The 25,392-nt window shown below is 37.5% G+C and overlaps 1 protein-coding gene across 5 annotated transcripts; it reads left to right on the forward strand.

Annotated features, from left to right (window-relative positions):
* The first annotated feature begins 1,945 nt into the window (after positions 1–1,945).
* On the forward strand, positions 1,946–24,042 carry anln (anillin, actin binding protein). 5 transcript variants are annotated; one of them, XM_015357528.2, is made up of 25 exons: positions 1,949–2,116; positions 5,582–5,729; positions 6,067–6,345; positions 6,843–7,192; positions 7,563–8,058; positions 8,904–9,097; positions 9,392–9,499; positions 10,349–10,472; positions 10,935–11,063; positions 11,354–11,610; positions 12,045–12,202; positions 14,113–14,254; positions 14,811–14,946; positions 15,077–15,265; positions 16,397–16,523; positions 16,705–16,753; positions 17,200–17,253; positions 17,529–17,564; positions 17,826–17,847; positions 18,421–18,533; positions 19,254–19,307; positions 19,877–19,963; positions 20,405–20,512; positions 21,035–21,207; positions 21,561–24,042. In XM_015357528.2, exons 1-25 carry the CDS (start codon positions 2,099–2,101, stop codon positions 21,673–21,675), a joined length of 3,666 nt encoding a protein of 1,221 aa, XP_015213014.1. In that variant the 5' UTR covers positions 1,949–2,098; the 3' UTR covers positions 21,676–24,042. The 5 variants fall into 5 exon arrangements, 4 of the variants coding, with proteins under 4 accessions (XP_015213014.1, XP_015213015.1, XP_015213016.1 ...); XM_015357529.2 differs by having other exon boundaries at positions 1,950–2,116; positions 12,057–12,202; XM_015357530.2 differs by lacking the exon at positions 19,254–19,307 and having other exon boundaries at positions 1,950–2,116.
* Positions 24,043–25,392: the final 1,350 nt, after the last annotated feature.

The raw sequence follows: 25,392 nt of genomic DNA on the forward strand, positions 1-25,392 counted from the left end.
AAGGCCAGTTGGAGTCTTAAAGCCCTTGCTGGACTTCTGGATGTATAACTGGACCAGTATGGTAGCTTAGTCAAATTCTAGAGGTGGCAAAGCTTTGAAAAGACCTAGAAAATTTACAGATACACGAGCCCATTAGGACCAGGATTTGGGTCAATGACTGGTTTAATTTAAGTTGACGGAGTTCAATCTCCATATGTATTCTTACCTTAGTACAAACAATTTCTGCCTACGTGTGAGAAATATTTTATAATATGTGCTATGAAATTATAGACTTTGCTGGTACTAATATTTTAATCACTATCCAAAATGTTACCTGTGTTTCCATTTTGTTACCTTTCTGAATCTTTTCCCAGGACACACAAACAGATACACCTGCCTTGCTGATATTTTAACCAGGATTGAGGCATTTTTTGTAGAACTTACTAGTTAATTGTTCAAATATATAGATGTCACTCATTTTGTGCCATATTTAATGTGCCTGGAGTTGGCAAATTCCTCCATAACCAGCTTTGTCATCAAACATTTCCTTGCGAATATTTCTGGAAAACCATGGTCATCGAGCAAAGCAGCATGGTAAAATTGTCACTAGCTGAGACCTTTTTGTCCCACAGTGGAAGAGGATACCATTCTTTAATGGCCTTGCTCTTATAGTTTCAAACAATTATAGAAGTGTATGAACCTAGTCACTGGGTTTTTGTAATGCCATAATACTGCATAACCTCATAGGCTTTTGATATGATAATTAATATTTGTTGTTCAAAACTGATTTGAGTAGCACATTGTCAAAATTAGAAGGATAAAAATGTGTTCCCATTAAATTTGGAGCAAATGTTTTATTGAGGGAATCAGAATAAATGAAATTGTACAAATATTGTTTTAGCATTATGAGTTTGCAACTCATTATTTCATACTGTATTTGTCTTTGTATTTGACTTCACATTGTTAAATTTGTATTTGACAACGGTACAGTTGAAATGAAAATGATCACACACTTGTAAGTCACAGACGATACAAATATGTTCATTTCTGGATACTTATTTTTTTTCTAATAAAAACTTTGTCTTAAGGACTAAAGTGTGACCTATAACTGCCATGTATTTCGAAGTTTAACCTTAATCTAGACATAGGCTATGTTAATTTTTTACAGATTTACAATTTATTTAAAATGTGTAGACATTTATTAAATACAACACAGTTAATCTACAGTATTGACTGGGTGTTCACTGATTATTTTCTGTTCATACAAAACATATTAAAAATAAGTTTACCAGCCTTAGGAAATAGGTTATTATTATTTATTATTATAACAAAGGTATTAAGATTACAGTCGATAATCATTATTATGTCCATAGTGCGTAACCTTTCTGAATTGTGTATGCTCTGTCATCAATTTTGCGACTCCCATTAACTCCGGTTATTAAAAGTTAGTCACTTTCCTCTGTATATACAGTATCGTGTTTTTTTTTTCTAGAGTTAAAAGCATAAAAAACATAATATCTTATGTGGACTTTATGAAGTTTGTAAACTAGCTATAAAAGTGATAACCTTCTAATCGATAGAATCCAAATGTTTTGAAAAAAAAGTAACGATAGACAACATTAAAAGAGTATCCACAAATTACAGAGCAAAACAGATCTACACAGGAGTTACATATACCGAATTTTACATTTGCCGTCGCCTTGCTATAACTCTTCTGCTTTTCCTCGAACAAAATTAAACTGCACCCAAGGTACATGCATGATGTCAGTCTTAGGACACTATATTAAAGGCGACAAACTGACATTCACAATTCTTCACACTTTTATAAACGATCTCTTAGGGCGCCTGTCAACACCAGCAGGCGGACTGTATCTCATGTACCCTCTTCCTATTGGTCGCTTCGTCCCGCAGGGTCCCACCTGTCATGTGATCGTGGCGCCTGCGCAGTGAGCACGGCGCTGAAATTCAAATTCGAACAGAGGCAGGCTGGGAGAAGACAGAAGGCGTTGAGAAAATAAGATCGCTGCGCTGAGCGCGTCTCACGGGATAATAGCTTATTATTTAAAAGACTGTAGTCTCCTGAAATACAGTGGTGGATCGGAATCCACGGCAAAAAAACATGGATCCTTTTACGGAGGTGAGTGGAAACTTTATTATCGATTTCAGCTAGTTTCGAGAATTATCCCCTTACAGACAGACACGCTACAAGTGTATTTGTTTTTTAAATCCTTAATAATGCAGAGATTAGTTGTGAGTGACGTATATATATATATGAGCAGGGAAACACGTTAGATGCTATTTATTTGTTATACTTGGGAACTAACTTCCAATGTCCAGTTTTCACAGTTATGATACTTCTCCAACAGACTGTGGACACTGCCTGCATGAACAGACGATCACGAATATTGGTGGTTAACAATCGATATGTTATTGCGCGGCTGTCCAACCTTTCTGTTGTTTTTCAAACCATTTATACCTTAATAAACTCTTTTTTTGCTACGTGGTTCATATTTATTTCTGCTCAAAGAACGTTAGCACACCCGATTTGCACTTTTTAAACGTGGTCAGACCACACCCGTGCTCTCTGAAAGCGACATTCTGCAACTTCTGCTGGGATCTTTTTGCTGATATATATCATTTTAAACCTCACTACAAAAATGAATTAAATCGTTGCAAAAACGAACGCAGGATACTAGGTAATGTAAGAGGGATTGCCGAAATAAACATTCGTCTGTTCAATTGATCTCTCTCGGGTATTTAAAAACAGCAGCAATGTATTTAAAAGAATAAAAGCGTGCACAAAAAATAGTTTACAGCAGCACATAGTGCTCAATGCCTAGAATACATTTCATACTTAAACTTTAAGTTAAAGATCCGTAGTCTGGCCAGAGCATAGATGACTGCAGGCGGATAAGTTAGCCGGAAAAGAACTGGAAAAGCCAGAGGCCACTGGCTGTCTGAATAGGTCAGTCGCGCAATTTATAAACTACAGTGACAGGGGTGGGACTGATGTCAGTTTACGGCCAGCCCAGTCTTTTTACAGAGAACTCATTATCTTGGGAAGTGATTCAGAGTGACCCACCCAGTGTGTTTGTTTGGGGGTTATAAATGCAAGGTTCAAAACATGCAAAACGGTCACAACGTTCACAAATCAGCGTTTAAAATGCAAAAACAATTTATTGAGATTACAGTTATGTAATCTCAATAAATTAAGTACCGCATGCAGTGTCAAGCTGATATTTTCTGTATGCTATGCTTTTTAGTCTCGTCTACACATTTTAAGCGTATTGGCAGCTTTTTTTTAAATAAACGCGCACTTTCGGTGACTGAAGTATGTAGACAGTTATAGGGAGAATGGCTACCTATTCCCTTAAATGGAAATGAATGCCTTCCAGTTTTTCCCCAGGTCTGCTTTCTGGGAAGCGTTCCAATTGCAGCTGATCCCAAAGTTTGAGAATGTTATTACTGTAGGTTTTCAACATGAACTCCAGGTGTGAAGAGTTGATGACTTGTCAAATTGAACACTACTTTTATAGTCAGGAAATAGAAAAATCCTTACTAGTTTTGTGTCAATTTCTTCCTGAGTATTAGTGTGGAATATGATTTATTGAAGTACAAAAATGTTTTTGTTCATATTCTGTTCTTTTAGTCTCCATAAAGGGATTCAAATAATTAAATTTAGTACCAAGATCTCACATTTTTAACCTGTAAAACCTAATTAATTGTGTTACTGATTTTAATTGCCCTACTTGATGATTCTCTGTTGGCTGTATTTTTTGAATGTGCTATGTGGCAGTTAACAGTACTCCCAGATGGATCCCTCCTGTAAACTTTGCAAGCTGCTTACCCAATAAAAGTTGAGTTTGAAGTCGCATGTGATTAACACATTCTTAAGCAATGACATTCAGCTTCAACTGAAATTTCGACTGCGTCGCTTCCCAAACGGTAAAGCTTGGAATGTGCTTCATCCTGCTTTCAAGTCTTGATGTACAGTAGTAAATCTTTTGAAGCCTTGGGCTTCAAGCCCAGTCTACAGTTTTTATTTTTTTGTTCTGAGCTGCTTTTCATTCAGTGTATTGTAATACAGTGTACTGTGTTAATGTGAGTAACATACCTCTGTATCACCAAGCCTGAATGTTAGAAATCATCGATGTTTGTATTTTATATATTAAGGTGAAAAGGGGTAGATTATGTTATTTCTCTGTGCATGACTGTGTAGTGTATAATTGTGTTGTATACATAATTGTGGCCTGTGTTTTCAAATCAGATTGTAATTCATTTTAACTTTTTAGGCAAAATTAGCAGTTCTGATGACTTTTTGTAGCTGTTGGTGGGTTTATATCCAACACAATATCTTATGTACCATTGCATAAGTACTTCACTCATTTCACATTGCTTTGAGAACATTTAGAATGGGACATAACAGTATATTATGTGTAGAAAACAAGGACATCACGTAGCACACTACTTGTCAAACAGTCATAGCTAGATTTTCTAAATAATTATAATAATATAAACTTTATTTTATCCAGTGCCTTTAAAGGTGGCTTCTCAAAGCACTTTACAGAATGACAACAACAATAAATAAAAAGAATACAAAAGATAAAACACAATTACTATATATAGAGGAGACCGTGGATGGTGGTACTAAGAAAAGCAGAGGGGTAAAGAATGGAACCAGTTAAGTAAAGGCTTTTCTGAAGAAGAGGGTTTTGAGACTGGATTTGAAGGAGTTTAGAGAAGGCGACTCTCGGATATCCTTGGGCAGAGAGTTCCAGTGCTTGGGGGCATAACAGGAGAAGGCTCTTGTCACCCATACAATGTAGACGGGCTTGGGGGACAGTAAGGAGACCAGAGTTAGAAGAGCGAAGGTTGCGAGGTGGGGAGTAGGGCAATAATAGTTCAGACGGGTACTGAGGTGCCAAGCCATGCGGAGCCTTATTGGTGAGCATGAGGATTTTAAAGTCCACACGGAATTTGACAGGAAGCCAGTGCAAGGACTCCAGGATAGGAGTAATGTGATCATTTTCACTAGACCTGGTCAGGATTCTGGCTGCTGAATTTTGGACATACTGCAGTTTGTTCAAAGTAGATTTAGATACCCCAGCGAGTAGAGCATTACAGTAGTCAATATGAGAGAACACAAATGTATTGATCAGCTAAAGAGATCAAATAAGAAGTCGATCTAGAAATAATTTCTAAAATGTGTTTCGAGTTGCCGCATTATTAGTTTTCAACTCATTTGTCTGTTATTTATTTAATATTTGCAGTATTTAAAGGACCGCAGAATACCGCCTCATGTTTCTGGGCTCGTTTTTGTGTGGGTTTTACCAATGTCTTCGGTTTCTGTATTCCCTTACAGTAAATAAAACAACTCTAACAATCATGTTCTAGACATTTAAATGTCTTCAGATGTGCTTTACAAAATGACGCAACCTTAGAGACACCGACAGGTTGTAAGATTGTGCCAGGCCATTAATAATAGTGGGATTACTGGTTTTAAAAAGACGCACAATATAAGTTGAATCTCCCCATTCAGAGTTGCAATACACATTGTTTCATTCTAAGTATATATTGCTCTTTTTGCCAATTTGAATTGCAGAAACTCCTTGAGCGCACTCGTGCCCGCAGAGAGAATCTGCAGAAGAAAATGGCAGAGAGACCCACGGCAGCCAACAGGCTGATAGCAAAAAGAGCCAGAGATCCCCTTACAGAAACTAACATTCTGCCTGAGCAGCCAGCTGAGGCAGGTAAGTCCCTGTGTGACGGTAACATAAATGCAGCTTTTTTTGTGTTTTTGAAACTTTGGTAGCTACAATTGCAATCTTTTCTTATTTGCGACAGAATAAGCATACTTCTTTATAAAACCGGCTGAAAAGTGGGGCGTTTTATTTTGGGAATCGTTCTTTTTAAACAAATATGAGTGAAATGTTAACACTGTGATGCTTGTCCTGCTAACTGCTGTTTAAAATGGTCTCATATGGAAATTGTAATTCTGATACCCATTTAATCAGAAATGACCCTGACAATCGTTGAAGCATTTGATTTGCTTTAAAATGAAATATGATTGTTTTTTTCCCTCTTAAGTTCAACCTTCCACCAAGCCGTCTCCATCTAAGCGAAGGTGTTCTGATAACAAAGAGGCCCCAGCCACAGGGGAAGAGAATAGAGAGCCTGTAATCCAGGAGGCTGTGCCTAAAACCGCGGAGACTGACAGAAAGCCCGCTGTAGCTTCTCTGAGCAGCTCCGCAAGGCCTGCCCCAGAGTTTGACAAGAAGGAAGAGGAGATCCCGGCCCACTCAACCAGATCCATAAAATCTCGCATGCAGAAGCTGGTTGATCAAAGACAGTACTGGGACAACGAAGGTAATGGACCTAGCTCTTCCTGTATAAAAGTGTATTTTAATTACAATATCACCTGAAAGTGAGTGTACTGTTTGAACTACAGGGGTTATGTCTAAACCAGTCTATACGTTTGGTCATGACTGCATTTTTGTCCTGGGAAGGAAACTGAATCTTTTCATCTTTATTGGTTTATATTACAAATTATGTATGTAGATGTCAAGATTCTCCCTCCAGCAAGTACATTTCATGAAGATGAGAAGTGGTCAAGAGATTAAAAGTACCAAGTACTTTGGTTTTTTTTCCTTCCAAATTGTTTTCATGCTGCCAGGATTGTTTTAATCGTACCTTTGACCCACACGCCTCTAAAGTTTGCCAAATGATTTTGTACAGTACAATTTTATAATTAACAAGATATTTGAAGCTAATTTAGATGGAGTGGTGCAATTTAGATGGAGCTGGGTGGTGCAACACTTTGATCAAGTGCATCTACAACCTATGTTTTTAATCTCTTTATTTAGGTGATGCTGTAGATAATGGATATATTTCATCTATCAAGCCACAAAGACAAGACCCTTCCCCTCCCAAACAGCCCCTGGTGTCTGGCTCCTCTGAGACTCCAGCAGGAAGGAAAGGCCGATTTGCTAACCTTGCAGCCACTATTGGCTCGTGGGAAGATGACCTCAGCCATCCATCTGTAAAGCGAAACAATGCACAAGCACAGCCTGGCACCACTTGTTTATCAAAACCATCCGCTACCAATGGGGCATCTGCTTGTGCTAGCAGCGCCAGTGTAAAGCCAAGCACTGCATCATATTCTCAAAAGACTGCTGAAGCATCATTGAATAAACCAGTCCTTTCTGGTGAACAGGTGGGTAAACAAAGAGTTTAATATTCCTTACTGCTTTGCGAACTGGTATTGTTACTGAGAAACGCGTTCTTCTGTTTTGGCAGTTCTATGCAAATGAATAATGAGGTGGATTATACAGGAACTAGCGATAAATTTAGGTTTTAAAGATCTTAAATTTCTTCTGTGTGTTATTTCTTTTGCTCGTATATAACTGTTTGAATTTGTTGGATAATTTGTCATATGTGAAGTCCAGTATAGTTAATTATTAAATAGTGTCTGTTCTCCAGCTATTGACTTGCAGAAATGTCCTTAGTTTTTTATTAACTATCATTCTGATAGAACATTTTGGGTTATTTGCTCATTTTTTACTTAAAACTTGTTTTTTTTCCAGAGTTCCGTCCATCTGCCTGTTCAGTCAACCAGAGTAGTTCCACCAAATCCTCAGAAAGCTGAGACACCAGAACCCCGATCTGTGCTGCCAACCAACAGAAACATCCCATCTAGCCCTCAGAAAACAACTCGATTGACGACTCAATCTGCTTCAAATACAGGAAGACTGATTTCAAGTCCTCAGAAAATTAACCTTCCCAGCCACCAGGCTGCACTTCCTCCTAGGAGCGTTTTCTCTCCTAGTCCCAAGAAACCAGAATTATCAAAAGCTCAAGCTTCAGGTGAGATAGGAAGATTTAATTCCCAAAGCCCACAGAAATCTCAGCCACCCAAAGAACTCCCTGCATTTCAAGCAGGAAAAGTCTCTCCTAATGTGAGGAAAACTGAGGTCAACTCCACTCCACAAGCCAAAGCAACCTCTTCAGCTCCTCTGACAAGAGAACAACTCGTCAAAGACGGCTCACTCCAGCAGCCGAAAAACACAGCAGTTACACCAGGTAGGTAGTTCTGGTTTTAGAAGTATGTTTTTATCTCCTGCTTGTTTTAACTGTATTTTGCACCTTTTACATGATTTTAGCTTGTAAAACGATCCAGCAGCTTTTACTGTTCAGTTCCCTTGTAAATAATTAATTGAGCTGTTTTAAGTCAAAGATAAAAAGCAATGTTAAGGCCTGAGGATCACAATTGACCTAAAGATAATTACAGTTAAGCTCACTAATGCAGAAGGATTGATCAGGGAGCAATGCGATGATTTATATTTATCTTCAGAAGCCAGAATCCTGACCAGGTGTAGTGCAGGTGTTCACATTACTCCTATCCTGGAGTCCTTGCACTGGCTTCCGGTCAAATTCCGTGTAGACTTTAAAATCCTCATGCTCACCTATAAGGCTCTGCATGGCTTGGCACCTCAGTACCTGTCTGAACTATTATTGCCCTACTCCCCACCTCGCAACCTTCGCTCTTCTAACTCTGGTCTCCTTACTATCCCCCAAGCCCATCTACGTTGTATGGGTGACAGGGCCTTCTCCTGTTATGCCCCCAAGCTCTGGAACCCAAGGATATCCGAGAGTCACCTTCTTTAAACTCCTTCAAATCCAGACTCAAAACCCTCTTCTTCAGAAAAGCCTTTACTTAACTGGTTCCATTCTTCACCCCTCTGCTTTTCTTAGTACCACCATCCTTTTCTCCTCTGTATATTGTAGTTGTCTTATTTTGTGTATTCTTTTTATTTATTGTTGTTGTCATTCTATAAAGTGCTTCGAGAAGCCAGCTTTAAAGGCTCTATATAAAATAATGTTTATTATTATTATTATCTTGATTTTGGATTTTTGTATTTGTCTAGGTGGAAGTGGTGTGAAGTCTTTTCTAGAACGGTTTGGAGAACGCTGCCAGGAGCGCACAGTCCAGAGTCCCCCATATTCCGCCCAGGGACACAGAACTCCCGCTGTCACGCCAAACACGAAGCAAGTTCAAGAAAGACTGAAGTCACACCAGTCAGGCACCGCAACTGCAGATCTCGCTCAGAAACAGAAACAAGTATTTACATCTTTTTGATGTTGTATTCAACTTTTTTTTTTTTTTGGAGTTTACAACTTTAAACGACATCTGTGTTTACTTCATTAATGCCTTTCAGCTTAAGGTGATTCCATTCAGTTTCAGCGATGGACTTATGTGATGTTTGCTTAAAAAAGGCTGGAATTAATTTTTTAATGGAAATGCAAGTAATTTGTAAACACACACATATTAAAATAATATTAGTTATAAAATATATAGCAATGGAATACTGTTTTGTTTTAAAAAAACATCTGTATTATACTGTTTCCCTTTTAGGAGCGTGAAAGGGAACTCGCATCGATCCGGAATCGTTTCCAGAAGGGCAGCATGTGGAAGAGCGACAAAAATGAAAGCTCAGACACAAAAGACCTGCCTTCCTCAAGTGTAAGACTCTGCTTCCCTGTTGCAGTCATTCCTTGTAAATGGAACATCCCTTAAATATTGCCATGCTAATACTATAGCATATTTTAAGGTCCTTTTATGTAGTTAAATACTTACAAAGATCAGTATCTGAAAAGATAAAAGACTTTACAAGATAAAATGCATCTATTCATCTATGTGATAACCCAAATTTTCTATCTCCATAGAGAGTTGTTCTTGTTGTATATCTATCTGCATGATAATTTACAATTTGAATACCAAACTCAATGGCTTCCACATCCACTCAGGAAAGAACGAGGCCTGTAAATGTGCCCCTCTGATATGCCCGTTGGCTAAGCCATTCAACATTTGACATGCGGCAAGGTCTACACATGCTGGCTGGAAGAGCAGTGCTTTGCTCATGTCACCACAAGCTTTTCACAAGTCAAAGGAATTGCTGTTGTGCTAAAAGCCAAGAAGACCTTAGCTAAATTATATCCCAGTGGTTCTCTACCAAAAGTGGGCACCTACAAATTTATCTCGCAGTTACCTACTCATAAATAAGTACACTTTGTATTCCTCTTTGGATTTGGTGTTACGTTCGTGCAATCTGTAGCTGTATTGCAAATAGCAATTGTATCATGTATTGTATCATAATCCTAACCTAATCCCTGATAACTTCTCTCCGGTTAAAGCATTTCACTGCCGACAACACCACTGTATGTTGTACTGTTCGTGCATTGATAAATAAACCTTGATTGATTGATAAATAGTAATCCACTTTCCAAGAAGGAAATGTAGTCAAATGTAAAGTTCTTGTGAACGAGACAAAATTTTTCAAATAGGCTTTAAAGCTATTTTTTATACCTGTAGGGGATTGCATATGAACCACTGGGACAGCCTCGGGATACTCCACAGTCTGAGAGTAAACCAGCATCTCATCCAGAAGATGTGACCCCAACCAGCTCGTCTTTGAAATCCTCAGGCACCTCTTTGAGTATGTAATGGAATCCTAAGTCTTATTAATCAGGACATAATATATGATTCTGCAGGAAGGTACAGTAGGGCAACATAAGTGATAATGATTGATGTCTGGGACTTAATTTAGAAAAACAAGGAGATGGCCTACAGTCTTATAAAGGCTTGGATACAAGCTTGCAAAATAAATGGAAAAAAAAGTTACTAATTTAGGAACTTATAGCTTGTAGAAAACCAGTTTGGAAAGGTTTACAGCACTGAACACATGACATTGAGTTCCTTATTCTACACTTATACAGAGATTTCTGAGACTTCACATAGTCTGTAAATAGAAGTCCTGTTTTCTATCATTAAACAATAGTTTCATGAGAAATGACTTAAGCTTGTTTCTGTATGTATTTGAGGGAAACTCTTTGGAATGGACATTATAATAAGGCATGGATTTTTTTTAACACAATATTCATTTTCCTTATTTCGGAAGACTCACTCAAAGAGGACGCGATTGTCAGCAGTTCTTCCACATCTAGTCCCCTGAAGAAAGTTGCGTTCACAGAGGAAGAGAAGAACTTGCCTGAGCCTCTAGAAGACAAAAGGGAAAAACAAGATATATGTATGTATCACCTGTATGGGTTTAGTTTCTTGATTTTTGCAAGATAGGACTGGAGTTTAGTAGTATCCGTTATCACTGAACCCCTTTTAAATCCCTTAAATCTTTGTACAAATGTCTGCCGTTTTGTCCCGTGATATCCCACTTTAAAAAAAATAAATAAATGTTGGTGGCTGATTTTTAAAATTTAAGTTATTGCCGTGTTGTAGCAGTGGATTATGGTGGAGTGGGCTAGCGGAGCTCCAAAATTTTCATGACACCACTAATGAAATACAATTATGGTTTGAATAAAGCGGCAGGGAATCAGGAGATTGAGATGAATGTGGATGAAGAGATCAATAGCGCTGGGGTCATCGATGAGCTGTTTGATGAGGAAGACGATAACGAGCAGCGTCCACGGAGCCCCCTAGCAAAGCTTCCCGGACAGGATCGGTTGGAGGATGAAGAGGAGCAGGATGTTGAAGATGATGAGGATCCTCTGAATATTTCCTCGATGTCCCTTCTGACTCCCCTGGCCGAGACAGTGGCTTCTGTGGTCACAAGTCCAGAGGTGAGGAGATAAGGGTCTTGTTTTAACATTGCACTGAGGGCTGATCTATCAGTGTATAAGAAGATTAAAAATTGTTCAAGTTTGTGCACCATAAAGAATTTTCTTCCTATTTTCATGGCATTGTCTGTTGATGAATATAGGTGCATTTATTTATATATATACAAACACCAGTTTGAAGGCAGAAACACAATGAATAAGTAGCATAGATCCTGAAGTTTTGTAAAATAAATTCATTCAGCATATTTTTTCGGTTTTATTTTTATTTCTGTTATTATATTTATAATTTTCTCTTCGTTATGCTGGGCCGTGCAAATTCTAAAAACTATTTACAATTTGAATCTCATTTCTGAACTAAATCTTTAGACCTGGTAATGTGATTTTATTGGAAATGTATGAAAATATGTATCCTTATCATTGAAGCTTAACTGTTACAGTTCTTTCCAAAGGCATCTACCCCAACAAGCACAGCTCGTGAGAAAGGCAAAACGCCAGAAGGGAAAAGACCCACCAGATACCAAAGAGCTCGAGTTCATCGGGCTGAATCGATTGAAAGTGTTGACTCTGTGGCTGATGACCAAAACCTCCTGTACAGGTATAGCCTGTTAAGGTTTTTTTTGCTTTGTTTTAAAAGTCAAATTAAGGGTTGGGAAGATATGGGATGTACTCTAGTTAAGATTAGAAATAGGATTTTACAAGTATTATACAGTCCTGGTTACTAGATATAAACATTTTAAGTGTGTTTGTTGATAAATGCCAGAACTGTTTTAAATAGTGTTAGTAACCCTCAACATGCAAGCATTTAACTTCCTAAATTTGAGGAATTCTTACTGAACAGTGCTATGGGATCTTTAAAGAACTTCAGTTTTAACATCTCATCTTAAGGATGGTACCTTTTACAGCTCATCGTCCTCTGTGCCCATACTGGGCTATTGGTTTGGAAGCCTTGTTTCCCTTACAGTGGGACTTTCCAAACTGGAGATGTCCTGGAGATCCACATGTCTGCTGGTATTTTGTTCCAGTCGAGCTCTGTTACATAGTTGAACCCTTAATTAAACAAGACTGATTTAAGCTTTTACTTTGTTTCTAAAGATGTTGTAAGTTGTCCTTCAACTTATGTTTTATAAGACCATTAAGATCTCCAACTTTTGAGTAGAAAGAAAATTGCCAAGCTTCAGATCAAGCTAGTTCATTGAAGGGTTCAATTAAGTAAGGAGCTGGGCTGGAATGTGTGGGTCTCTAGAACTATGGCTGGGAATTCTCATTCTCATGAATTTTCAGGTTTCCTAACCCAGTACCGACCAGGCCCAACCTTGCTTAGCTACCAAGACCAGCCTGTAGCAAGGATGGGCAATCCTATTCATCAAAGGCCAGTGAGTGCCTCAGGATATTTGTAAAGTGTTGTAATCTGAAGAGCTCGGATAATCTGTTTCATTGGTCCAGTCAGGCCAGTTATTGCCTGCTTTAGCTCAATAAGAATGGAGTTGGAATGCAGACCTGCAGGTATACTGGACCTTCAGTATCAAGTTTTACACCTGGCCTAGAAGGAATTTTAGCTAAATTACCACCTTGTATATGTTAGAATTTTGTTTCAGGGTGGTGATATTTGGTAGTTTTTGTAGCCATTGCTTTCCATTTTGAAGACTTAAAAAAAATTCTCTAATCATTACATTTTCTTACAGCAGTAGCAGACATACCATCTCCTTCCTACACAATGTTACTAGAATTATATTGTATAAATACATGGTTCTAAATCCTGGCCTATGGTGACCTTTGTCTCTTTCATTTAACTGAGCTCATTAACACTCAGGCTAATTAATAGCCACTTAAGTCAGTATGGTGGTTTTACAGCACATAAGATCTTGGCTTGTGTTATCATCCATGAAGCAAAATCTGAGTTTCAGACTTGGCTTTATTTATCTTTTGTGCAGAACAGTGTCCTTTTTTGAGTTTGATCATTTTTTCCCAACTATATAAAGAGAGACAACAATATCATAGTATAATAATTTTGAAACCAAAGACTTTGTCAGATCTTACCTGGAAAAACAAATATAGAATATTAATGTTTGAGAAGCACCAAGATAAAGCATAATCAGCAGGTCTATGAAGATGAATAATAATAGCTAGCATATTATTTTTCTGTGGTAGCAATCATAACTAAATGGCCTTAAGTTAAAACACTAGGTGGCAGTGCAGAATGATGCTTTACTTTGTACTGCTCTCATGCCTGTGGCTATAACAATTGATTCAGAGGTATTGATTACAGTACATAATCTGGTATTATGATTTACACCACTGTTATGATGAAAAAATTAAAGTTAACTTTTGTTTGTGAGTTCTAAAATGTTCCTACGAGGTGTGTGAACATCCCTACTGCAAAGGACCAAGTAAAGACTGAAAATATATTAATCAAATGTTATATTTTGAAGGTGTGGTGGTCTTTTGAATAAATAGAAAAGATGTGTTGCGAAGGCAAAAGTAACATCTGAAACCTTTTTTTTGTAGCATCGATGCTTATCGATCAACGAGAATTAAGGAAGTAGATCGACCTCACGTTAAGCAAGTGATTGTCCGTAAAGAAGATGTTTCCCAAAAGCTTGAAGAGAACAGGAGTGTAGGCCAAGTGAACATTAAGCAGAAAATGAAGGTAACATTTCTTCAAGTTTGTTCAAATCTGTTCTGGTCAAAGGTATTTTAAAAGTTTCTTTAGTCAGAATTTGTGTGTGGTCTCCTGTAGTTCTTGTCAATGTGTATTTTTTGTTTCTAGCCAGATCCTCTATTTTTAAGGTGAACCTATTAAACTGAAACCGTTAAGCAAGAGTAAGTTCTACAAGGCCTCAGATTGTTTCAGTAGTGCCGCTGAAAGGTTAATTTTTTGTCTTGGTGCTTTGACTTGGCTTAGTTTGTCTGAAACGTTTGAAGTTAAGTGAACTGCTTGACACCACAGTTGTAGCCTAGAGCAAATTCATGGTATGTGTGCAAAAGTTGCCCTTCAATTTGGGCTTTAGTTCTTATCTGGGGCTGGAGGTGGGGTTTCGTTGTCCCAAGAATCTTTGAGTATTGTCTGTATTTCTGTTTTTTAAATGATCGTGGCCTAGATTACTATTTCGATCAATAAGTCACAAATTCTTTCTAGTGCAATCTGCAGTATTTCCACATGTGCTTGGAAACGTTGTAATGCCTATTTTTTTTTTATCTTCCAGTTTTTTAATAATGAGATCAATATGCAACAGACTGTGATTCATCAGGCCAGCCAAGCTCTGAATTGCTGTGTGGACGAGGAGCATGGGAAAGGATCTCAGGTGGAGGCTGAAGCAGAAAGGCTTCTTCTCATTGCCAGTAAGCTTTTACGAGTCACCCATATCTGAAACATGTATTGAGTATCTTTGCTTTGGTAAAGAACATTCTGGTATCCCAGCAAAATATGAATTCAGTCAAATATGTGTATTTTTATTTTTAATTTTTCTAGCCGAGAGGAGAGCAGCGTTGCTGAAAGAGCTGAATAAACTAAAAGGCGAGGGGCCGTCGGCTCAGAAGAAGACTCCCAGCACATGTAAAGCTCAGGATGCTAGCTGCTCTGCGTCAAAGGGATCCATCTCTCTGTTTGAGTTGCGTCTTCCTCTAAAAGCTGACTTTGTTTGTTCTGCACACAAACCTGGTAAGGTTTTTGTTTTTTGATTTAATGTTGTGCTAACATGTCTTTTAAAACGAGAACAATTCATGAAAGGCACATACACAATGTATAATTATTCCTGGCACTTATATAGCACTTTTCTCGACACTCCATCAAAGCGCTTTACAGGTATTTTTGGGCGGAGTGGTGGCTCTGTGGCTAAGGATCTGCGTCTGTGACTGAAAAGTTACCGGTTCAAATCCTGCGGCCGGCAGAGGAATCCTACTCCGTTGGGCCCCTGAGCAAGGCCCTTAACCCTAACTGCTCCATGGGCGCCGTACAATGGCAGACCCTGCGCTCTGACCCCTGTCTGTGTGTCTGTGTCTCCATGGAGAAAAGCTGGGGTATGCGAAAAGACGAATTCCTAATGCAAGAAATTGTATAGGGCTAATAAAGAAATATTATCATAACATTATCATTATCGTAATGGGGACTCCCCTCCACCACCACCAATGTACAGCATCCACCTGGATGATGTGACGGCAGCCATAGTGCGCCAGAACGCTCACTACTCATCAGCAATTAGTGGGGAGGAGAACAGAGTGATGAAGCCAATTAATAGAAGGGGATTATTAGGAGGCCAGGACACTGGGATAACATCCTTACTCTTTTCAAGGAACACCCTGGGATTTTTAATAACCACAGAGTATCAGGACCTCGGTTTTACATCTCATCCGAAGGATGGCGCCTTTTAGCAGTATAGTGGTCCCGTCACTATATTGGGGCATTAGGACCCACACAGACTGCAGGGTGAGCACCTCCTGCTGGCCCCACTAACACCTCTTCCAGCAGAAACCTTAGTTTTTCCCAGGAGGTCTCCCTTCCAATTACTGGCCAGGCTCACACCTGCTTAAATTCATTGGGTTGCCTGTTGTGAGTTGCAGGGCGATATAACGGCTGGCTACCGGCAAAAACTTGTGCCCTGACCAGGAGTTGAACATGGATCTCTGGGTTGATGAGGGAACATTTGGGCACATACCAAAGCATTGCTGTGCATAAAGATAGATAGATACTTTATTAATCCCATGAGGGAAATTGCAGAGGCAAGAGCCAAGCAGAAGGTTTATTAAGACTGTTGCAAAATGTTTTTTTTTTTCTTGTTCCGCTAATTTTCAGAATCGGCAAACTATTATTTTTTCATAATGATCCGGGCTGGAGCTGAAAATACTGTGGCGACACCCCTAGCATGTACTCAGAATGCTCTGAGTGGAGATGCCCTTAGCTTTCCAACTAAATTCACACTGTAAGTAAATGAATGTATGCTCTCTTTTGTGCAGTTTGATGTATTTTCAACGTAATCTTCCGAAACAGTTCCGTTTGGGAAGCTATAGGCTTTATGATTTTATAAGCATGTTTGCAGATTTGTAAATGTGAAAAAAAATGGCAGTGTTTGTAGTTCTCTTTCTCCTCTTTTACTCTTTCAGTTCTGATGTCTCCAATGACTTTGAAATAGATGTAGAGATTTATTGCCTGGTAAGTACATCAGAAATTGTAAGTGGTTGCATGTAAATCAGTGTTTTGTCCATGAATTACTCTGGTACAATGTTGTTGTATGGTTTCTTTTAAAACACCTCAAATAAATTAAGCAATTCAGAGCTTAAATGTAATAGGGTTTGAGTGCAGCTTGGTAGATGTGATTAAAGAGCCTCTCTTGCCAGAGAATTTCTGATTAGATTCGTTACATGGATTAATTTATGTAATTGTAATTGTAAATTGACTGCGCACTTTTTAAAATGCACTTTGCGTGTTGGTAATGTAGAAATATTGGATTTTTAAAAGTGGTCTAAATATCTTCCATAGCACTACTTCAAAATCCAGCATCACCTTTTTGTGAGTGCTGCTGACTTAACAGGAAAAGTGCCTGGGACACTACTTTGAACTGTGATGATGTTTTTGATGGATTGCAATTCTTGTTGCAGGTGCAAAAGCGAGAACTACCTTCTGACAAGCGCAAAAAAGCAAATAAATCAAAGGTATGCAGTGTAACGAGTGTAGCATGAATTCAGTCATCTTTTTCGTTGCATTAAATATCCCAGAATGTGTTGCCCATAAAATATGCTTCTTGATATGGAAGTTTAATGGTGACGGATTATCACAGGTTCTGCGTATTAAAAGAGATCCATCACAAATTAATCATGACACATTTCCAAAGTTACAGTATATTGCAATCCAGTGTTTTAGTTCATCAAATTGTATCATTTTAAAACTGGTTTTGATTGTAATGAAACTCGATTCTTTCTCTCTTTAGGCAATTACTCCCAAGCGACTTCTTACTTCTATTACTGTAAGTGATTTTTTTAAATGTTATAGTGGAATAGTAATTGGACTTTTACGATAATGCGACACATTCTAACAAATGGCTGTCTGGCTGTGTTAGTGGCTTTGTTGGAAACTGTGCAGCCTTTTTAAACAGACTTTTTTTTTAAATGTATGTCGAATGTAGTCCTAAGAAACATGCACATAACTAGCTGCAACACAAAATGGATTTCTCGCCACAGGCTTGGTAAATTTGCAAATTGAAGTTGAATTTATTTTTGTTTTCTAGAAAAGCAGCCTTCAGACTCCGGGTAAGTTTTTTTTTTTTTACATTTATAAACCAGATGTTTTGAGGCTATTACAGTGAGTAATTATAAAAAACATTACTTTTCAATGCGCTACACTTTGGGGGGGGGGGGGTGACACAAAATGAAACTAAAGCAGTTGAATTCACTCTTGCTCAATTTAAATCAAAACTAATACAACATATATGTTGATTCACACCCTTATAGCTGCCTTACTACATTAATGTATTCAGAATCAGAATCAGATGAATTGGGCCCTGTATTTATTTATAGATTTGTACATTGCCCTGCAATTTCCCTCACGGGATCAATAAAGTATCTATTTAAGCTTTCATACACCAGTGTATGGTTTAAGTGTAGGTTGAAACCAGTGTAGGTTTAAATTCACTCTTTGAACATGGGGGAGCACCTGTGCTTTGGAATGATTCCCATGGGACATACGTTAAAGTGAAATAATGAAAGTCTCTCTGGCAGTTCAGTTTGCCAAGGGTAGGAAGTCCAGGTTAAGTCTGGGTATACTTCTCTTGGCGTTGTACAGTGTTTCCCGGAGAAAGTTAAATTATTTGTTTATGCTTGCAGTCATGGCCAGCCCTGGAGGACCGAATGCTGTTCGTACCAGTAGTTTTGCCCTTGTTGGATCACACAAGCTGACTCTGACGTCTATTGGGAAAAACAAGTTTGTCCTTGATAAGGTAGACCACTTATTTGTCATTACAGCTAATGTGTTTGTGGACTAGACTTTATTGACATGGATTCAGATTCATACCTGACCTAGATGTTTTTAGTTTTCGAATTTATAGAAATGTTCAGTGTTGGGTTGTGTACCTTCTTTGTCTGGTTGACTTACCTTTCAATGTGTATTAAGGCAATGAGAAGAATGAATAAGTGTTCACGGTTGTCCTAAGCTGGTTCTGCCTCGGTCTGTACCTGTAAAAGCAGTGATCAAGGTCTTTGCTCTAAGTAATGGCAGCCTCGTTTTATTGATAAATTAATGATTTGAAATAATGGGGGATCTTCTCTAAAATGTTTTTTATAAACTTTATACTTAATATATGCAATATACAAAGTAAGTCTTGTCCAAAGACATTTCCAGAAATGTAGTACAAATTTATAAAATCTACTTGGTCATAAATTGGTGTTCTAGGACTTCAAAATAGATTTCTCTACAGGCGTTTTTTCTCCAAGGTCTGTTAGGCTATGGTAGAAGCTGAGTCACATTGAAATATCTAAAAATAAATTCATGGGTATGTTGGTGGGGGGTTGGGGAGCACAAAGTCTTTTCTTTTCAGTATTAACTTATAGAGCTGCATGTCTTTTAACGCTGCTTTCACTGCCAAATCTAGTGCTTCCGGAATCGCTTCTGTTAATTGTTAGCAATGCATATATTTAGATATCAATTTCTTTTTTTGTAGATGAAATATGAAGGGAACGACAAGCAACTTCTCGGTGATATGTTTCAGTACAAGGTTGCTATGCTTGCTTTGCTTGTACATTTAGTTTTCTCTGCTGTATCTTTGCCTCTCTTTCATGCTTAATTTCTACTCGTATATAACGTTTCATAGAAAGTTTGCATTTATATCTGGATTAATGCACCCTGTGTGTCGCTTTTTAACAACAGTAAGTCCTTGAGTTTAATTTGACTAGGTTTGAGATGCACTGATTTTGTTCTTCAGCCAACTTGTTGAGGCTTTATGGTTCTTTCTATAGATACAATTCTTAAAATTGTAAAATCAGTTGGTTTTAACATCAATTACCAGTTGTTTACTAATTGATTACAACATTCTATTTGGTTGTAATTTAAGATCCTATGAGTAATATTTTGAAAGTTTTTTATTCTTTAGAAAAGGTGGAAGTTAGACCCACATTTATGGGAAATGGACCAAAAAAGATTAGATTATTGTAAAACGTTTTTTACTCATCAGAATTGACTGACAAGCCCTCGCTCGTATTTCCAGACATCGCAAATGCACTAAGAATTTGATTCCAGTTATGGTTTTCTTTGTTATATGTGAACCAAGGTTTTTGCTTCTTTCAGGTGCCATTTTTGTGCCCTCTGGAAGGTCATATTTACTTAAAACTTCAATGTCAGGTGGGATCATCGATCGAAGAAAGAGGGTTTTTGGTAAGTTCAGTCCTTTGTCCAGGATGTGTTTACTTAGTCTTCCTTAGTGTACAGAATAAAGTATTTTATATTATTGGATCTAGTGGATTAATAGAAATAACTTATAAAATTTGGTCTACATTCTTAGAAAAGAAAGCTTGTCTGGTGCTTTATATTGCTTGTCATTTAAATATCACCTGAGTGATCAGTCATGTGTACTTATAGTATTAACTGGCTTTTAAACCAAGATATTGTAAGTAAATATTCATTTCTTGCAGGAAATGGTTAATTCGCCTTTTTATGGAGGTTAAATACCACTAGGTGGCCTCTGCTTCCTAATGAGTAAAATGCATCACTGCATCAGCCTGAAAGTTTCAGTGCAGTGTCTCTCAAACAGAAAGAATGGCAAATTTTAATATCTATGTAGTACAGATGTGAACCTTCACTATCTTACTCTTGCAGACAATGTTTGAAGATGTGAGTGGCTTTGGGGCTTGGCACAGAAGATGGTGTGTTCTCTCCGGCTATTGCATTTCTTATTGGACATACCCAGATGATGAGAAGCGCAAGGTTTGTTTTATTTCTTAAATGTGAAGTGAAAAAAGCCTCTTCTGGTGATTCAGCTTGTGGTTTTACTGTCTGGTTGTCACCTGGAATTGACAGGTTTTTAAAAAAATCCTTTCACACTGCCATTGGTAATTCATCCCTGCTCCTGCTGTGACATTGCTGGCACAGGTGAAATGAGGACTGTGAGTGCTCTCGCCTGACACAAAAATGTCATTTTTGACACTGTATCCCAAGCACTGCTTTAGGGCACAGTTAGTTTTTATTAGAAGAGGGTTGTATCACCCAAACCAAGTGAGCCTTGTGCACAACTAATGGGGGAATGCCAGTCACTGGTGGCTAAGGACATAGCCCAGACTCAAACTGCTGATGTCTGTACAGGTCTCACTGTTAGGTTGTGCCCTTTATTTGGTATGTTTACTTAGGGAGCACCTGTGATTTTTGGTAGTTTTTCATGCATATGTATACATTTCTCACAAGGAGAAGAGGGGGGATTAAATAATAATGGTTTCCTGTATCTATTTTCAGAATCCCATTGGTCGAATAAACCTAGCGAATTGCACCAGCAGGAAGATTGAACCTGCGAACCGGGAATTCTGTGCTCGACCCAATACCTTTGAATTAATCACCGTCAGACCTCAGAGAGAAGAAGACAAAGAGACTCTGGTTAGCCAGTGCAGGAATACGCTGTGTGTTACCAAGTAAGGCAATTAGCAGTATGGATTTGTGGTTTGATGTAAGACCTTAAGTAGCTACTTGAAAAATTAAGCTATTGCCATATGAGAAATGATGTCTTAAACCTCAAATGTAAATTAGGTAGATAAAGTGTACCTCAGAAGGATGTGTACATTCAGAAATTGAAAGTTGAATTATAAAGCTAGACTCCAGAACACAAACATCTGGTAGATATGCATGTTTACAGCCATTGACGACCATTAGTGTAAACAATGTTTAGTCCCAATGAGATATTTTAAATGTTTTACACATTTTTATATTCTATTTTTAACTGTGGATACTGAAGGTATTTCATAGAATATTTTTCTTTTTAATACAGGAATTGGCTAAGTGCTGACACCAAAGACGAACGTAATTTGTGGATGCAGAAGCTAAACCAGGTTTTAGTTGATCTTCGAATGTGGCAGCCAGACTCCTGCTATAGACCCACCTGAGGATGTTGACTGGGCTGATAAAGCAGTCGACTTAAAGGAGAAAAAACAGAGTGTTTACTACCAGAATTTAGCAGAGAACAAATCTTCCTGCTGGACAATTAACCTCTTTAAAACTCAATAATATGTGCAATGAATAAAGCATTGAACTTTTTTTTTTATATAAGGACAAGCAATTCAACTTAGTGTTCTGAGGGTTTTTGATCTGGAATCCTGTTGGTAGATAAAGCCATAAATCTAAAACATTGTTAAAGGAGAAATATTTGAAAACGTCTTAGTGTTATACTTTGTGTCTGAGGGATTGTCAATTCGAGAACAGCTCTGATCTTGGCTGAGGCCATTGTGATGATGGCACAGTTTTTACCTAGGTCTGTGCGGAAAAAAATTGGATGGCATTTGTTCCCTTTATCGTTACACCACAGCTATGCTGAGATCATCCTGAGCTCATCCCTGTATTGCTGGGCTCAGTAGATTGCATCACCTGGTTGTCGGTTCGTGGCAGAAAAAAAATACATCCTTGTACAATGAGGTGTTACACACCCATTGATGTATATTTTGATAGAATAAACTGCAAATGCTGCAAAAGACCGAATGTGAAAGACATAAGGTTCACATTGGATCGGGCCAAAATTTAAATATGTTTTCAAAGTCTGACCTAGTGCTGGTCACCTTTTACTCCACTGTAACTCTCTTCAGCTTTGTCTATTAATATTACAATACATGCTTGCAGTATTCTTCTAATCCTTCAGCCAAATTGCATGAATGTGAAATGAGAGATTATCTGAATCGCTTTTAAGTCCGCAGTGCAGTTTCTTTTCAAGTGCACTCGTCTTTATTTCACAAGTTATTTTAATGCTATACAATGTATAACCTGTATTAGTCATAAAGCATAGATTGATTGAAGCTGAATAAAAAGAAAGCTACAAGCAAGGCTGGCAGCCAATGATCAAGGGCATGTGTTTTTAATGGATTTACATGACATTAACTTATGTATCCGAGCTGTGTTTGTTGTAAGATTAGGTAAAGAAGCAGGTTTATATTTCTTACAGATATAATAGCAGTATTATCACTACCCACTGAAAACATGACACTATGTGGTAAAACATACTAGTGATCCAGAAAGCTGTTTCCTACTTTCCAGTGAGATTTTATTCATTTAAGGGTTCTAGCTGTATCTAAACGAATATGAAATTTTATTTATAGTTTTTAAAGCAGCACAATGTAGAGTAATATAAGCTTTTTTTTAACCGTGCCTTCCAATTTTTGTGCTTGTTTCAGAAATCCATTTATTTGTTTCGCTATCTTTTGATCGGTGTCATTTTAAGTTTGAAAGAAAAGTATGGTTAACGTTTTACTGTGTAGGGAAGCCTCCCTAAAATAACTGCTTAAGGGACTTATTTTGCGGTAACTGGCAAACTCTACACCAAGGTGACAAAGTGGGACGATATAGGTCATTTTTATGAATATGTCACTATTTTATCCTTTCGTACAGTATTGCTTTTGGCTGTATATCTGAAAACGCACGTTGCATAGAAAATGTAAGAGGTTTTGACACTCCACGGTTTTGAACGATCACTTCAACAGCTCCCAGCCTGTAACTTAGACTGCTTTTGAATTGTGAAGAGGTACATTTAATTGTGGCATGCATAACATTCAATTTGCTAATTTAGAACAAGCAGGCAGTCTTTGTAGTCACTTACTTTCCAGGGAACTTTCCTCTTTTGTTTGTTTTTCTATATATATGTTTTTAGTCATATCTACATTTATGAACATTTTTAAAGTTCCAGGTAAATTGAATGTTACACAATGCTAAACCTAAAGATAATCTACATTTAACTACTTTTTATGCTTAATATGTGGTGATTTATTATCAGGGAAGAGTTTTTTATAATTAACTTACAGCAATTGGATATTCTTTTACTGGCAAGTGAACTTCTGCATATAAGTTTAACTGCTTAGTACTGATGCTTTCATAAAACACTAACCTTTTAAAAAAAATTGTTCTGTTGATCTCTTCAGGGTTCAGGTTTTGGTTTGGTTTTAAAATTGCTTTTAAATACTTTATAAGAACGCGGTTTTGAGATTGCTCTCCACGGACAATTTTGGTTTAATGAAAGGAAGTAATATAATGGAAATAGTTCATCTAGAAAATTTCCATTGTAATCAATATCTACAAAGGGCTTTTAATGTAAAGAATCCCCCCCTCCACCATATTGCTAGCATGTCCATTCTGAAATGCATTTTTAAATTGTTTTTTTCAGTTAATGAAAATGGCAAAGCCTTTCAGCATGTTTGTGGATCAAGCTGTACAACATTGCATCTGCAGTGTTCCCTTGGAAATTAAGATGCCAATAAATGCCATTTATTCAACTTTATTGTAGTCTTGCAAGTCATTTAATTATTGAATGCTTAATACTGGCAGTGTTACTAGGATAATTATAGTTTTGAAATCAGAAATGTTATCAAATAAATGGTATTAAAGAATATGCAAATTTAAAGTTCATCGGCCATTGCTTAAGAAATAAAGTTAATAGCATACATTATAAGTACGATTTGTGCTGGATGATGGCTGTGGATGGTAACTGAATAAAAATGGTGTTATTTCCATTCTTAATTATTTGCCAAATTACTGTGTTAATTAAATTGGTTATTCTATCTCCTATTTATCGCTTGAATGACATTTTGGAAAATTGCAGATAACAGAATAGTAATGACTATACAGAATAAATTAATTTTCTTCTGTGTAAGCCCATACTGGTCATAATCAATTATGGTTAGTTGCACATTCATTTCTTCACAGTCTGTTTTTCAAGAAGTTATTCTTAAGAAATGGCTTTTGAGTAAGTTTTACAAAGCAGAAACGGCTTAAAGGAATATACTGAAGGATGAATTAAGTGTATAATTGTAATTGGTTATTATACTTATGCTCAGCAACAAGTCATTGCAAAAGAAAACCAGCTTATTTGTCTTGCCAAATCTGTATACCATTTATTGTATAGTTTAAAAATGCAACAAATCCCACCTACTGTGCATTTCTAGCTTGTCGTTATCTCCAGCAGGGATGCTATTGTAATTAAAATAACAGTTATTGAAATATTGTCATTTAGATTCAAAGTTCATTTCCGCAATATTAATAGAGATCTGGGTTTGGTGCCCTAATGAAAAATAATTCTGCTGAGGAAGATAAAGGCTTAATTTCCTCTATCCTACAGCTCCAGGATGGTACTTAACTTTGAGGAAAAATCCACAATCCTTGGTCATAGCTCTTGATGCAAACCACTCCACGTGTCTCTATCCCTTTTTATAACAACGCCTAGATGAAAGTAGCTCAGTAGTGCACTCTCTTCAACATCCGGCTCTCCTGGCACATTTCTCTGTCAATTTAGCTACTGTTCAAGTTTTGTATGTGTGCAATATACAACATATTGTTAGTGGATTTAAGTCTTTGAAATTTTAATTTTGTTTTGAGATAAAGTCCATATAAAATTGAAAGCTATTGCTCAAAAAAATGGAGCTGAAAGTGCTGTCAGATTCTTAGTGACCGTTGCTAAATCCACCTTGGACTTTCTCATGTTTTGTGTTACAATATGGAATCATAATGCATTCACACTTGTGACTTCTAAAGTCAGTTTGTTGGCACCAGAGACTTTTTAGGTGCGTCATTGCAAATAGGGTGAATACTTATGCAATCAGTTATATTCTGTTATAATTAAGGGAATT

This window comes from Lepisosteus oculatus, chromosome 10, assembly GCF_040954835.1.
Source record: "Lepisosteus oculatus isolate fLepOcu1 chromosome 10, fLepOcu1.hap2, whole genome shotgun sequence".
Classification (NCBI taxonomy): Eukaryota; Metazoa; Chordata; class Actinopteri; order Semionotiformes; family Lepisosteidae; genus Lepisosteus; species Lepisosteus oculatus.